Source organism: Sorex araneus, chromosome 1 (assembly GCF_027595985.1).
Source record: "Sorex araneus isolate mSorAra2 chromosome 1, mSorAra2.pri, whole genome shotgun sequence".
Classification (NCBI taxonomy): domain Eukaryota; kingdom Metazoa; phylum Chordata; class Mammalia; order Eulipotyphla; family Soricidae; genus Sorex; species Sorex araneus.
In genome coordinates, this window is record NC_073302.1 from 301,733,355 (window position 1) to 301,747,956 (window position 14,602).

The window sequence follows — 14,602 nt, forward strand, 5'->3', positions numbered from 1 at the left end:
AAACATTTAAGGTATTTAAAATCAGCAGTGCAGAAAATAGCATTAAAATGTCTGCATAATTACATTTTAACACTTCTACATTCTTTCTGGGACCAGTCTTTAAACACGGGACCACATTAAATCACAGGCAAATCAAAGAATACAGATGACTAGGCTTAATGGTTTCAACCAGGGACTATTTCCCAGAAAGCAGTTCAATGGGTCCAATCAAAACAATCATAACAATTTTTTTCCAAAGTACCTAAAAATCACACTAAAAATACGTGTGCACTTGTGGGTGTATTTACATAATGTCATTTCCTTTTGACCCCCACCAGTCTAGATGTATTTGTCTACTAGCTTTAGTTCTGTGACTATACATGCTGTCAGCACTTTGCCAGATGTTTCAGAATGAGCAAGATTTTTGGTATTTGCCCAGTGATTCTCAGGGGACCGTGTGGTGCTAGGGATGGAACTGGGGCCTCCAGCATGCCAAGCATGTGCTCCAACCCTTGAGTCATCTCCCTGGCACATTTTGTTGAATTTTAATTAAATCTGGTGAACAGGAAGCCTTGACTGTTTTTTTAAGATTTAAACATTAAGCTCATTCCTTGCCCTCCTTTATAAATTCAAGTTTCTAAATGTAACCAGGCTGAGTTATTGCAAATTATCTATTACACTCCAGTCTGTTGCGTTCTCTCCAGCCCCCGTGAATTTTCTTGGAAAACTGGGCATGGAAAATATTTACCTGTGTCTAAATTTTGTTTGCCTCTGATTGTACATAACCTTAACCCAAAGTGTGCTTATAAAGATAAGTGATATTTCTATGGAATTTTGCCTTGCTGTCACTCTCCTTAAATAAGTAGCAAATTATTTTTCCAGTTAGAGCTAGTTTCATAATTAATGGTTTAAGAGGGTTGTAGTATGCATACATTATCCAAGATTTCTCCATCTTCTGAAACCCCAAATAATTTAACACTATCTTAACTTTTCAATACAATAAGGAAAAAACCTAAATCAAGTATGTTGATATATACATATATATATTACTTTGGGGCCACACCAGTGGTGTTTGGGGGGACCACAGGCAGTGCCAGTGATTGAACTTTGGCCTCCTGCATGCAGAGAATATGGGGCTTGAGATTGTATGTGGTGTCAACAACCAAACCCAGGTCGGTTGCATGCAAGGCAAGCATCCTTTGTTCTATATTTGTCTCACTACTTTTTCATATCGATGTCTTGTAGCAGTTTGTGCTTTCTATGGGGATATTTGAACTCAACTGCCTAGTAACTGTTTAATAGTGGAAATGACTTATTTTTCCCTTTGCAGTGCTAGGGATTAAACCCAGGACATTTGTAAGCAAAGGGTTCTGCCACGGAGGCACAACCCCAGTCCACTGATGGAAATTGCTTTAATTATTAAAATTATACACAAGAAAATTAGGGGTGTTGCAGTACTTGGTTGCAAATAATTTCCCATCTTGTGTCGGATCAGAAAATGCTATTTCATTAGTGCTGAGAAAACAGCCAAACGTGAAACAATTCCTGAAAGAGACAAGACAAGTGAACCATGAAACCAACCTAAAATTCAGATTGGACTTTAGCATAATTTATTTTACTTTTGTTTTGGGACCACACATGGCAGTGCTCAGGGGCTATTCCTAGCTCTGTGCTTGGGAGTTGCTCAGGCAGGGCTAAGGGTTAGCTTTGTAGTTAATGGGGATCAGCCTTGCCTGCTGCGTGAAAGCATGTGCCCAGCTCTCCAGCACCTCCTCACTTTTTTGGGGGGCAGTGCTAGGGATTGAACCCCAGTCTCCTATTTGAGAAGCAAATGCTATATTGTCAGGCCAACCACATTTGTGGCTAGCACAATTTATTTTAAGCAATCTAATCATGAAACCTCAATATCCTTAATTAAAAAAAATCTCCTGACTAGCATTCCTTGCTAATGACATTTATAGTGTCAACATTTGCCTTGGCCTTAGTCTTTTGATAGAATTTATATTATATCTGTGTGTGTATATATATATATGTTTTATATATAAAACTATATAGTTATTCTCTATGGATTATGAGCCTGGAAAGTTCCAGGATCACTGGTCTGGGTTAAGAATATTTTTATTCTATTTCATTTCTTACCTGAGAGTATCTACCAGCCGCCTTGCAATGCGTTTTCTTCTTTGCAATCTGAAGACCCAAATTCTGCTTATGCCACAGACTGCCGGTTCTGGTACATCAGAACACTGCCAAGCCCTCTGACAGTCTTGAGAGCCTGGGCTCGTGGGTTCAGACAGGACACGGAAGGCCTGCAATGACACACATAAGTACAGTGGAACAACAGAGGTGAATTCCCATTTATTTTTAAAAACCACTGCATGGCCAGAGCACCACCAGTATGGGATAAAACCAAAAATAAGAGAAGTGATTCCCGGAGACCAGAGCAAATAACACAGTAGGTAAGATGCTTGCCTTGCACATGGTCAACTTTGGTTCTATCTACAGCACACTATATGGTCCCCCACGCCCGCCAGGAGTAAGCCTTGAGCACAGCTGGATGTGCCCCCTCCCCGCAGGAAAAAAAATAGCAAAACCCAATCTGGTAACACTAAACATTGCTTGCATTCCAACAATGAAATGTGTTTGGTACTTAACACTCAGGAGGATTGGAACACAGAGCAGACCCGCTGTCCTGCAAGCATCTTCCCTGTGACTACAGTCCCAGCCCCAGAAATGGAGTCTAGCTCTGTGAGGATCCATGACATGCCCACAGTCTAACTTCAGGGCTACTGGACGACCACAGCCCACCCTTGCTGCCTCTAACCTTGCCCCAGCCTTTCCTCCCACCAATCCATAGCCCTGAATCTCCATTCCTTCAGTGCCATTACATGGTCGCTGTCCTTTAAGTGGAGTCCCGCTGCAAGGAACCTTTCCTTGCTAATTAGACCCTGAGCCAAACCAGACCTGTGTGATGGGCTCTGCGATCAAACACCCGACCACTTTCTTCTCATCTGAGACGTAGAGGAGGGTTTTGGTTTTGTTCGGCTGTCTGGGAACAACTTGATGGAAGCCCAGTTCACTATCAACAAGTTCTTGAACATCTTCTACCTAGTGAAGGTCACAAAACAAAGATAGTAAACTTGTTTTAAAAAGCATTAACAAAGGCCAGAGATAGAATACAGCAGGTAGGGTGGGTAGGGTGACCATGGCCGACTGGGGTTTGATCCCTAGTATCCCATATGGTCCCCATAGCACTGCCAGGAATGATTCTTGAGTGGAGAGCCAGGAGTAAGTGAGCCCTGAGCACTGCCGGATGTGGTCCAGTAGCAGATGGGGTTCAGAGAGGAAGTAGGTGGCAAAGAGTCAGTCTGAGCGGCAGCAGGGAAAGCACAGCCACTGGTTATGGAGCTGACCTCCTGCCACATGGGAGACGATAGCCCCCAGGCAAACCAGCTACTGTGTTTGGGGCACAGCCAGTGGTGCCAGAGATAGACCCCAAGGCTCCTGCATGCAAAATCATGTGCTCCAACCCTGAGTCACCACCCAGCTCTCTTCACACTTGATCAAAACCAACTCAGGGTCATCCATCTCTGGAAAGATGATTAGCTGGAAAGATGATTAGCTTAGCTTTAACAAGCTGGAAGATGAAAGTTAGACAGCTACAGAGCCTTGCCTGCTTTCTTTCAGCATCAGCCTGTGCTCTGGTCGGGCCATCCAGTTGTGGATGAATGACTATGAAAAATTGTTTTTCGGTGGTGGGGTGGGGTGCTGCAACTGTGTGTGTCTGAGCCCCAGATTCTGAAACTCTGCTGGCAGTTCCCAGTGGGTAACCACTGTGGGATACTTGGAGCAGAGGAGGGTCTCTGAGCTGATAGGACTCACCTTTCTGAGGGCATAACTTGGGTCACGTGGGAGCACCAGAATAATCTTCCCGTCCCAAAACTCAGCTACGATACGTTCCCTCTTCCAGCCCTGCAAGAGAAAAAAAGTCACAGTTTTTCACTTGATAGCAAAAAAAAAAAAAAAAAAAAAAAGCCACTGCATAGCTGACCAATGAGGCAGTGGGGAAAAAATTCAGTTGAAAGACTGTAGGAAGGGAACAGGATGTCCCGGTTCTCGCCCATCACAAGGCTGCCTCCCTGCAGGAGGAGGCAGTCAAAAGGACCTTTGTGGGACAAGGATGAGTAAATGATGGGGCACCTCAGCATAGTCCACTGGGCTGGAGAGAAACACATACTAGCCTTCCCGCAGCAGTTCCGCTCAGACATTATCAGCACATTTCCACTGCCTCAAAGGAGGAGACCCTGAGACTTTTCAGAGCAGAGTGCCCTGCCCCCACCCAATGGTTACCTCCACCCACTTGTTCACTGCACTGGGCTGTGAGGAACCCACAGAAGGAAGCACAGCTTTCTCAGGCCACTCTGGTCCCACTCATGAGACCGGGGGCAAGGGTCTGGGGACATAATCTTTTTTGTGGGAGCTTCTTTTTTTTCTTTTTTTTGGGTCACACCTGGCGATGCACAGGGGTTACTCCTGGCTCTGCACTCAGGAATTACCCCTGGCTGTGCTCAGGGGACCATATGGGATGCTGGGATTTGAACCCGGGTCGGCCACGTGCAAGGCAAATGCCCTACCCGCTGTGCTATCTCTCCAGCCCCTTCTTTTTTTTCTTTCTTATTTTCTTTTGGTGGGGGAAGTGCAGTTTAAGCTATACCTGCCAGTGCTCAGGAAACCATGTTCAGTGCTGGGGATTGAATAGGGCCAGTCGCATGAAAAGTAAAATGTGTTGCGTTACCCTGGTACTATCATTAGCCCAGTCTCCCTACATGTAAAGTACATGCTCTGCAGGGTTCTCCATCTGCCCCATACTTAGTAATGAGAATTTTTGTTTGGTTATTTGGGGACTACACCGACTGGTGCTGGGGGGCTTGTGAAAAGATCTGGGGAGGGAGGTCACTCTGGGCAGTACTCAGGATACTGCCACCAGAGCTGAGTGGACACTGTGCCCCACACCCTTTGTTTCCTGTACCAGTATTATGCTGTCGTAGAGACAGGACAGGAGAGAGGATATGGCTAACCTGGGTTTCACCCCTGGCACCCCATATAGTTCACAAGCCCCTGCCAGGAATGACTCCTGAGCACAGAACCAAGAATAAGCCCTGAGCACAGGCAGGTGTGGCCCAGAAACAGAAAGTAGTTTATGTTTTTGGGTTTTTTTTTTTTGGCTTTTTGGATCACACCTGGCGATGCACAGGGGTTACTCCTGGCTCATGCATTCATGAATTACTCCTGGCGGTGGTTGGGGGTCCATATGGGAAGCTGGGAATCGAACCCGGATTGGCTGCATGCAAGGCAAACACCCTACCCACTGTGCTATAGCTCCAACCCAAGAAACAGAAAGTATTTTAAAAACTATAAATTTGACATAGCGTTTTTGCCTTATTTATTTTGGGGGGCCGCACATAGCAGCCCCCAAAGTTCAAACTGGGTTTGAATTTGGGTCTTAGCACAGCAAAGCATATAATTCCCTGGCTCCTGAGCCATTCCCCAGGCCGGGAAGATCATCTTTGACTCACTGTAAACTTGACTCCGTCCAGGAACCTGTGGTGGTACTGAGCATGCTGCAGCTCGTCTTCGGGATTGGACGCTGTATAGATCATGCCGCAAGCCTTACACACGGTGGTCCCAAAATGTTTCTGGCCCGCGTCCTGTATCGGGGACAAAGAAAGTCCTCTGAACACTCCAAAGAGTGCATTAAGCTTATATGAGCACTTTTGAATTTGAATTTTTCCCTTATTTCTGTGATGGCACAAGCAAAAACTAAATAAAAATCTGGTTACTATAATCTTCCTTCTTTACCCTCTGAACAAAATGAGAAGAGACCTGGAAATGCATTAAAATAATGTCACTGTCATCCCGTTGTTCACTGATTTGCTCAAGAGGGCACCAGTAATGTCTCCATTGTGAGACTTGTTGTTACTGTTATTGGCATATTGAATACACCACGGGTAGCTTGCCAGGCTCTGCCGTGTGAGCGAGATATTCTCGGTAGCTTGCCAGCTCTCCAAGGATGGTGGAATTGAACCCGGGTCAGCCACATGCAAGTCAATGGACCATGTTCCAGTCCACTGAAATAATGGGGAAAAAAAAAATGAAGCTGTTTTCCTGAGTAGAGGTATTTTTAAAAAACCAAAATATTCATAATGGAGGTAGAATCAGGAATAGCCCCTGAACACACTCAAACATATAGATAACATGAATAATAGCACTTATTTAAGAAGCTCTTAAATGAAATACCTAAAAAACATTATTTCAGGAAAAAACCTATGTATTCATTGTATTTTTTCCCACAAGTAGTTAGGAATATTAAACCTCTTTGCCCCCAAGGCATAATTAAAACATACAATATTGAACCAAAGTTTCAGGTAAAGGACAGAAAGCCAGGAATATTCAACGATATAACTAACTCCTATTTTATCTCATAAGGCACTGCTCTGAACAGACCAGGCCTTGAACTGTCAAATACAGACCAGGCCTTGAACTGTCAAATACAAGGGAAGGTGAGCATTTTCAGGAACATTCAATTATAGCCTTGTATAGCCACACACACACACACACACAAGCCATTATCAGCATCCTACTTAACTACTAGCACTGCAAAAATTGTCAGTTCACTGTCTATTTGAGAGATTTTAAAATATTGCCATTGGGGCCGGAGTGATAGTACAGTGGGTAGGGTGTTTGTCTTGCATGCGACCGACCTGGGGTAGATCCCTGGCATCCCATATGGACCCCTGGGCACTGCCAGGAGTGCAGAGCCAGGAGTAACTCCTGAGCACTACTGGGTGCAACCCAAAAATGTAAAAAAAAAAAAAAAAAAAAAAAAGCTACCATTACAACAAAACCAGCATTTAAACAATCAGATATTTTGAACCCATGTAACCATGCTAAGATGATAGTGTAACTTCTTGTCTATAGGTGAGTCATGGGCAGAAGGAGCTTTGTTTGAAGGTAACTCACAATTATGAGCTGGTCCTTCACTTCTTTATTCGTATCTCTGGTATTAGTACTTTTCTGGGTACTGATCTGTTTCAAGATGTTAGTAGATATGGATTCCACAGAAGATTGTTCTTCAACTACTGGTCTTGAAATAGAAAGTCGACAAATGTAAGTCTTAGGAATTACAATGAGAACATATAACATTTACAGAACACTTGTCAATTTTTAGTACTTTTTAGAAAAGATAATATAATGGACTTAAGAGAGTGGAGGAGGGAAGGCATTTATTTTTCTTGCAACGCAGCTGACTCTCGTTTCATCCCTAACACCTTAAGTGGTCACCAGAACACTGCCAGATCACTCCTGAGCAAAGACAGGAATAACTCCTGAGCATAACTGGGTACAGCCCCCATGTCCCAAAACAATCCAACTTGATGAAGAGGATTAAGAACAAGGAGAAAGCAGAGGATCGTGATTTACTCACGGGACAGGGCCTAGGACAGAAAAGCAGAAGTGAGACACAAATCCTGTCTCCTGACTGAGTCCACGGATCTTATCCATATCAGATATGCACAATCAGGATGTCTTCATGATGAGATCGATATTAAATGAATTTTTTTGGCTTTATCAAATTTAACATGTGCTATATTACAGCAAATAGGTGGATTCTAATCATGAATCTTACAGATACATAGGACTTCAGCCACCAGCAGATTATGAACCAACTTTCACCTGCACAGGAACAGAGCTAACAAATTGCCTGAGGATGCAAACAATCAATGACTATCAACCAGGGAAGGCAAAGTAGCCTAAGGCGGTTTGGATTCAAACAATGGAGTCTAGTTGTCTTAAGTGTAGCTAAATTACTAGTTCCTCAGCAGAAAAGGCAAGGCTTTGTCTTTGGCTGTTTTGGGGCCACACCCAGCTCTGGGATCACTTCAGACAGGGTTTTGGGTTCAAATAAGTGCTAGGAATCAAACCTTGGTCAGCTACAAGCAAGGCAAGCGCCTGGAAGAGTTTAATAGTATCTACCTTTGGGGCTGGAGTGATAGCCTTGCACCTGACCCACCCAGGTTTGATTCCCAGCTTCCCATATGGTCCCCTGAGCAGCGCCAGGGGGTAATTCCTGAGTGCAGAGCCAGGAGTAACCCCTGTGTATCGAGGGTGTGACCCAAAAAGAAAAAAAAAAACACCAAAAAATAATAGTATCTACCTCTAGGTTGGTATAATGATTAAGTGATATAATGAATATAATAGATTCAATCATCCATTGAATAACTGGAATTCAACTTATATCCAATTCTTATTATGAGCCAAGTACTATGACTTGAGCTTGAGAGGATCTTTCCCTTTTCTTAAGTTCTTAAGCAGCTTCTCTGAGAACGTCTGATTTCACCTTGTATTCTCAAAATGCCCTTATGGGGAAAGGAAAAAAGTGCTACACATTAAATAGCATATCAAGAAAAAGATGGGGAACTACTCCTTAAGTAAATTGAATATGAAAGCCAGTGCAACCCTACCTTTTCAGATGGGCTGAAGACATGCTGAAGATCGGGTAGACAGTGGGCTCAGAAGAAACTGGGGAGAGAAACAGGAACAAACAATGATTTATATTGTGAAATAAATGGAAAAACTTCTGAAGTCACAGGAGATGTCTAAAATTCTCTGTCAGTTGTTTTCTGGGTTGTTTGAAGTCACACCTGGCTGTGTCCAGGGTTGGTGCTTGAGATTATACTGGTGCCTCCTGCATGCAAAGCATGCAATTCAGTCTTTATGCTCTCTCCTGTCCAGGTCACAGCTTTTAAAGGTTAATAACAAGGGCTGACTCCAGGCTCTGTGCTCAAGGCAAGCATGCTGCCTGTGGTACTATTGTTCTGGCTGCTCACATTCTCTTGAACACATATTTCCTTTCCTTCTCCATGGTAATAAGCAAGCTTTGTTCAGTAAAATCTATTTTACGTCACTAGATCTGTAAATAAATGCACTGCAGGGCCAGAAAAAGAGGCACAAAGATGCTGAAACTCTGGCTTTAAATACTATTGCATACGATTTCCCACTGACAAGCATAATAAACCATTATTACAAGTAAATAAATTCATTTCGAGGTATTTTTTCCTTACCTGGTTTATTCTTACTGACAGAATCTTCTGAAGAAAAACACTTATTTTCATCAGATTTACATTCATTTGAAGGAACTACTGCATCTGGCAAATCCTGAACATAATAGGTAAAATAAAACAGTTCTTAATTTAGTATACAAATCCTAATAGATTTGTCTCTAAAGCAAAATATTTGGCTTATTGTGAACTTCATCTCATGGCTTTAGTCATTTTGATTTTGTAGGCCATACCTGGCAGTACTTAGAGGTCATTCCTGATGGTGCTCAGGAGCCAAGGACTGAACTTGGTCTCCTACATGCAAAAGATGTGCTTCAGTCCTGTGGGCTAACTCCCATGAAAACATACTATATGATAAACCAAAACTCAACGATATGCTTAACAGCAGTCACCTCCAAGTAGAGGTATGATTTTCTACTCTGAGTTCTCTCAAGTTTGCATGAAAAACTAGTATTTCACATGACTTGAAATAAAAACCCATACACTCACACCCTGAAAATATACTGTCTTCTATTTTTTTAACTTTCTAAAAACACTACCAAATAAAATTGAAATTCCCTGAACTTTAGTCCTGGGAAATTTAAAGAACTAGCTTCCTTTCTCTTTTTTTATGGCACATCCAGTGATACTCAGGGGTTACTCCTGGCTGAGCATGCAGGAATCACTCCAAGTGTTGCTCAGGGGACCACCTGGTATGCCAGGGATAAAACCTAGATTGGCCACGTGCAAGGCAAGAACCCGCTGATCTATCTATCCCCTTTAATGATAAGAAAATGTTGGTAGGCTTCCTTAACGGGCAAGAATTTTCATCTTCCCACAAGTAGTTCTCCAGACTGTAAAGAAAATAATTTTGTTCAACTATGTTAATAAAGAGTATTGAAATTTGGGGCTGGAGTGATAGCACAGCGGGTAGGGCGTTTGCCTTGCACGCGGCCGACCCGGGTTCGAATCCCAGCATCCCATATGGTCCCCTGAGCACCGCCAGGAGTAATTGCTGAGTGTAGAACCAGGAGTAACCCCTGTGCATTGCCGGGTGTGACCAAAAAAGCAAAAAAAAAAAAAAGTATTGAAATTTGGGGACCCAGATGACAGTACAGCAGGTAGGGCTCTTTCCCTGCAGGCAGCTGACCCAGGATAAATCCCAGGTATGGTCGCAGAGCACTGCCAGGAGTAAGCCCTGAGAACCCGTAAGTGTAGCAAAAAAAAAAAAAAAAAGCAAAGCAATATTTTGGTATGTAGCCCACTTGTTACCTTTATTACTGTCTCTTTATTTTCAGTTTTTGCATCCAGCAGCTCCATGTTCAGTTCCTTCAAGCACCCAACTTTTCTCTCATTGATAGTCTTTACATCAGAATCTCCAATCATTTTTAACTTATTTGGGGTAAGATCGTATTTATTTTCCAACGGCAAATTGCTATGAGAGGATTTTTTTCTTTTAACAAAAAATGCAGCCCCACCCTGGAGTGTGGCTTGTGGTTTGACCTTTTGACTTAGAACTTTAGGAGGAGCGTTCAGACTGCTTCCAAGTGAGTAACAGTTCTCTTTCTCCATGAGCCGCTTATAGGCCACTCGATTTGGCTTGGGATTTTTTGAGCTCTTTGATACAGGCTTGGTGCATTTATAATGTGGTTGATATTTAGCAGTTAAACTCTTCTGTGGTTTTTTGCTCCTTTTCTTGGAGCAGGCTGCTTTTTTCTGCACTTGTTCTGTCAAGTTGGGTAAAGATTCATCTTTCTTATTTAGAGAAGTTAAGAACTCTCTCATCATCTTTCTCTCTAGTGGGTTGAGGTACCACTTATCTTTGTTGTAAAAGGATCCAGACGACACAGCCGACTTAAATGGTGACATCTGACTGGCAGAGGACAATCCTCCATTTTCTTTCACTGTTTTGAGTGGACTTGAAATGAAACGATCTTGTTGCGAGCAATGCATGTCTTCTTCATTTTTCTCACTGCTCTGGCAAACGTTCTTTTTGTTAGATGATGGAAATAAGCTTTCAGTTGGGTCCAAAGCTAATGTCTTTGATTGACTCTTTGATAACAGGCTAGAAAAGGAAACAAACTCCATAGTTAACTATCATTGTTTTCATTCAATTTTTCTGCCAAACTACTGCTACACTACAAGTAACTCTTCTTCTCCCTCATATTCAAAACAATAAATCCTCTTGACAAACAGCCACCTACTCATAGTACCTATTTACTGTAATAGAATTTTCAAATGTTGTCTTTACCAAAGAAAGCACTCAGATATTTTTCAAAAGGCTCCCCCAGGTTTATGAAAAGAGATACACATCCTGACATGTCTGTTTAAAGAACTCTAAGTCACGAACTAATGATAGTCCATGTACTTTGTTATTTGGCAACAAGTCCTCATGGGGCTGCATCCTTCCTTCTCATAGGACATACAGTACTACAGACCATAAGACTGCTCAGAGGATCAGCGGCTCATGCAAACATGTAAAATACTTAAATATCCGTAAGTGAGAGAAGGAGCTGGGTCACAGACTGACAAACATTTAGTTCAAGAAGAACAGTGAGGGGCCGGAGCGATAGCACAGCGGGTAGGGTGTTTGCCTTGCATGCGGCCGACCCGGGTTCGATCCCCGGCATCCCATATGGTCCCCCAAGCACCGCCAGGAGTAACTCCTGAGTGCAAAGCCAGGAGTAACCCCTGAGCATCGCTGGGTGTGACCCAAAAAGCAAAAAAAAAAGAAGATCAGTGAGCTCTTTCCGAGCACCCCAAAGGAAGATGAAAGTCTACCGTGTCTCCCAGACCAGAATGAGAATATAAAATATTACCATAGCCACAGCAGACAGAAGAATGGAAGCTCTCAGAGACTGGAGAGGTAAAATGGAGGTGTTTTGGGTTTGCTTTTGGGGCCACACCTGGCAGTGCTCAGAGATTACTCGTGGCTCTGCTGGGCTTTGGCAGCGTGCAAGGCAAACGCCTTCCCGGCTCCAGCCCCAAGAAGGTGACTTTTTATTTTTGTTTTGTTTTGGGGGTGACGCCAGTTGTGCTTAGGGTTTATTCATGGCGGGCTTGGGGGACCCTCTGGGATGCACGTGCTCAGAGCATGCAAGGCAAATGCCCTACCGGCCTACTGTATTTTCAGCCCCCAGACGGTGGTTTTTTTTTTTTCTTTAAGACTTTCTACCTCTGGGGAGGGGGACTCACTCGTCACAACTCCGAGTCTTCCTTTTCCTTGGAGTAAACGCTGACATCTTCTTAGCTGAACTCCTGCAAGACATGGGACAGCAACGGTGAAATCCCTCAAGTGGGTATATATAAAAAAGCACCACCACCACCACAAAAAAAAAAAAAATCACCTTAAAAAAAGCCTGAAAAATGATCGATCCCCGGCGGACCGGTCCGCCGAGCCCTGCCGCCGAGCCCTGCCAGGAGTCTGACCCCTGAGCGCAGTCGGGTGTGATGCAAAAACAAACAAGCCCGAAGCTCACCAGAGAGCTGGGGCGGGCTCAGGCTTCGACCCGCGGACGGTTCCTCCTCAGAGGACAGTCCACCCGGTCCGGTCGGTTAGCAGGAGGACGCCAGGGCGCGTCAGGAGGGTGCCACGGGGCGCGTCAGGGGGACCCCCGGGCGCGTCAGGGGGACTTAGGGTTGCGTCTGAGAAACCCCGGGGCGCGCGTCAGGGGGACGCCGGGTTGCCGCAGGGGGACTTCAGGGGGACCTCGAGGCGCTGGCCTCTCAGCGCACAGTCTCCGGGGGTCCCCGCCGCCGCCCGAGCCCGCTGCACCTCAGCCTGTTCCGCCAACTCCCCGGCAGGCGCGGGTAGCGGGACCTTCCCCAGCCGCCTGAGGAGCGGGTGAGCCCAGCGCCCGGTCCCCGACTACGAGGCAACGCCGGGCGGAGACAGACTCCCCCAGACCCGCCGGGGTCGAAGGCTCGCCCGCCAGGCCCAGCGCGGACGCGCTTTCTCAGGGAAAGTTACCGCCACGCTCCTCCGCGAGTCCCGGGCTTCCCCGCAGCGCCTCCAAGCCCGCGAGCGCGCCTCAGCCGGCCCGGCGCTCCGCCGCGGTGTTCAAATTGTCCCGCGCCGGCTGAGGCCGAGGCCGCTGCGACGGGATTGGCTGCTGTGCCGGGCTCCTAGTTCTCCGTTCACTGATTGGCTGTCCGCGGCACCTGCCCCGCCCCTCCGGAAGTTCCGTTCCCGAGATTCTCCCGCCCTTGAAACCCCAAATCCCTCCCAGCCCCGGAGAAACCACGCCTCCCGCAAGGCCTCTGAGAGGGCATGCTGGGAACTGTAGTTCGGAGCAGAAGTCCAAGGCCCTTCCGGGATTACTGGTTAGGATTCCTGGAGAAAGGGGTTTTCCTAAAGTACCTTCGCCAAGATTCTCACAGCAATTTTTATTTCCTTAAAGCTTTTTTTCTTTTTTACTTGCTAGCAATATTTTGGGCTTCTACTTTATTCTGTACTTTTCAATTGCATAAAAAAAAATATAGGTAACCTCTGGCAATGGGCAAAGAGACATCTCACTGGTGTTGTTCCTGTATCTGTCAGGGACAAAGCAGTTGGTTCCTTGTTCATCCTAGCTTCATGCCTGGGTTTGGCCAGAGCTTTTTCCTGCTTGGGGCACATAAAAAAAATTAGGGCATAAATATCGGTTATGTGCCATGCATTATTATACATTTTTTGTGTTTTTGTAAAAAAATTCTTTAGGCCTCAGCAGAGTCTAGGAGATATTATCAGTTCCATATTACAGAGAGTAATGCCATTTATTCTCCTTTTATAGAATGGAGAGAGGGTCATGCTTTCGATTGCTAAAGCCCCCTTTGGCTGTTAGCTATTGTTATCTTTGTCACCGGGCAAGTACAGTTTCTGGTAGATTGGGGTTGGTTGGCTCCCAAGAGGGGCTCAGGAAGGCTGGAACTTCTCATTCCCCAGCGTTTCGTTTCTTGGCTGAGGTCAGGCCCTGCAGGGAGCTGGTGATTACGTCTTCCGTCTTGTCTTCCGTGGGGGGGCAGGGGTGGGGGTGAACACTGCATTGGGTTTAAAGCATGCAAAGTAGGAGGACAAAGGATTTGAGGGAGAGCAGGAGGTTGAAAGGATCTTCTGCATATCCTGCTTCAATTGGGGTCTTTCTCTTTCTAATCTCACTCTTCTTTCCCTCAGGTTCCTACACAGCTGTGGAAGGGGAACTGTGTGGCACACCCTAATTCTGGCATAGGTTTAGATCTAAATAAAGTGATGTTCCCAGGGGCTGGAGCGAAAGAGTAGAGCATTTGCCTTGCACGCAGCCAACCCGGGTTCTATTCCCAGAATCGCAGATGGTCCCCTGAGCACCGCCAGGGGTGAATCCTGAGTGCAGAGCCAGGAGTAACCCGTGTGCATCGCCGGGTGTGACCCAAAAAGAAAAAAAAAGTGATGCGCCCAGCTTCGAAGAATGAAGCAAGAACAAAGTCTGAGGCTCAGAAATCTGGGATTTGCCCAGTTTTGTACAGACTCAGCTCCTACTTCTACCCCAGAGAGAGGCCAGGGCGCACACCTTGAA

At 45.2% G+C, this 14,602-nt stretch overlaps 1 protein-coding gene and 1 non-coding gene across 2 annotated transcripts; one reads left to right on the top strand and one right to left on the bottom strand.

Moving 5' to 3' along the window:
- Positions 1-30: 30 nt before the first annotated feature.
- On the bottom strand, positions 31-13,262 carry ESCO2 (establishment of sister chromatid cohesion N-acetyltransferase 2). Its single transcript, XM_004614738.2, has 11 exons — positions 13,042-13,262; positions 12,267-12,329; positions 10,344-11,136; positions 9,096-9,189; positions 8,496-8,553; positions 6,997-7,120; positions 5,553-5,684; positions 3,859-3,948; positions 2,941-3,084; positions 2,119-2,285; positions 31-1,524 (listed from the first exon to the last, which is right to left on the bottom strand). The coding sequence occupies exons 2-11, from the start codon at positions 12,311-12,313 to the stop codon at positions 1,392-1,394; spliced, it is 1,782 nt and encodes a 593-aa protein (XP_004614795.2). The 5' UTR covers positions 12,314-12,329; positions 13,042-13,262; the 3' UTR covers positions 31-1,391.
- Positions 13,263-13,555: 293 nt separating this feature from the next.
- Positions 13,556-13,691, top strand: LOC129400993 (small nucleolar RNA SNORA48). The gene has a single exon (XR_008628028.1). It is a non-coding gene; the product is annotated as a small nucleolar RNA SNORA48 (small nucleolar RNA).
- Positions 13,692-14,602: the final 911 nt, after the last annotated feature.

What these genes read in the sequence shown, in the direction of transcription:
- ESCO2 (XM_004614738.2), bottom strand. Translation starts at nt 12,313, where the DNA reads ATGTCAGCGTTTACTCCAAGGAAAAGGAAGACTCGGAGTTGTGACGA. An exon ending in TGTCAGTAAGAATAAACCAG is followed by an intron (nt 8,554 to 9,095) that starts GTAAGGAAAAAA and finishes TTCTCTCCCCAG; the next exon opens with TTTCTTCTGAGCCCACTGTC. An exon ending in CAAGTTATGCCCTCAGAAAG is followed by an intron (nt 3,085 to 3,858) that starts GTGAGTCCTATC and finishes GACCTTCACTAG; the next exon opens with GTAGAAGATGTTCAAGAACT.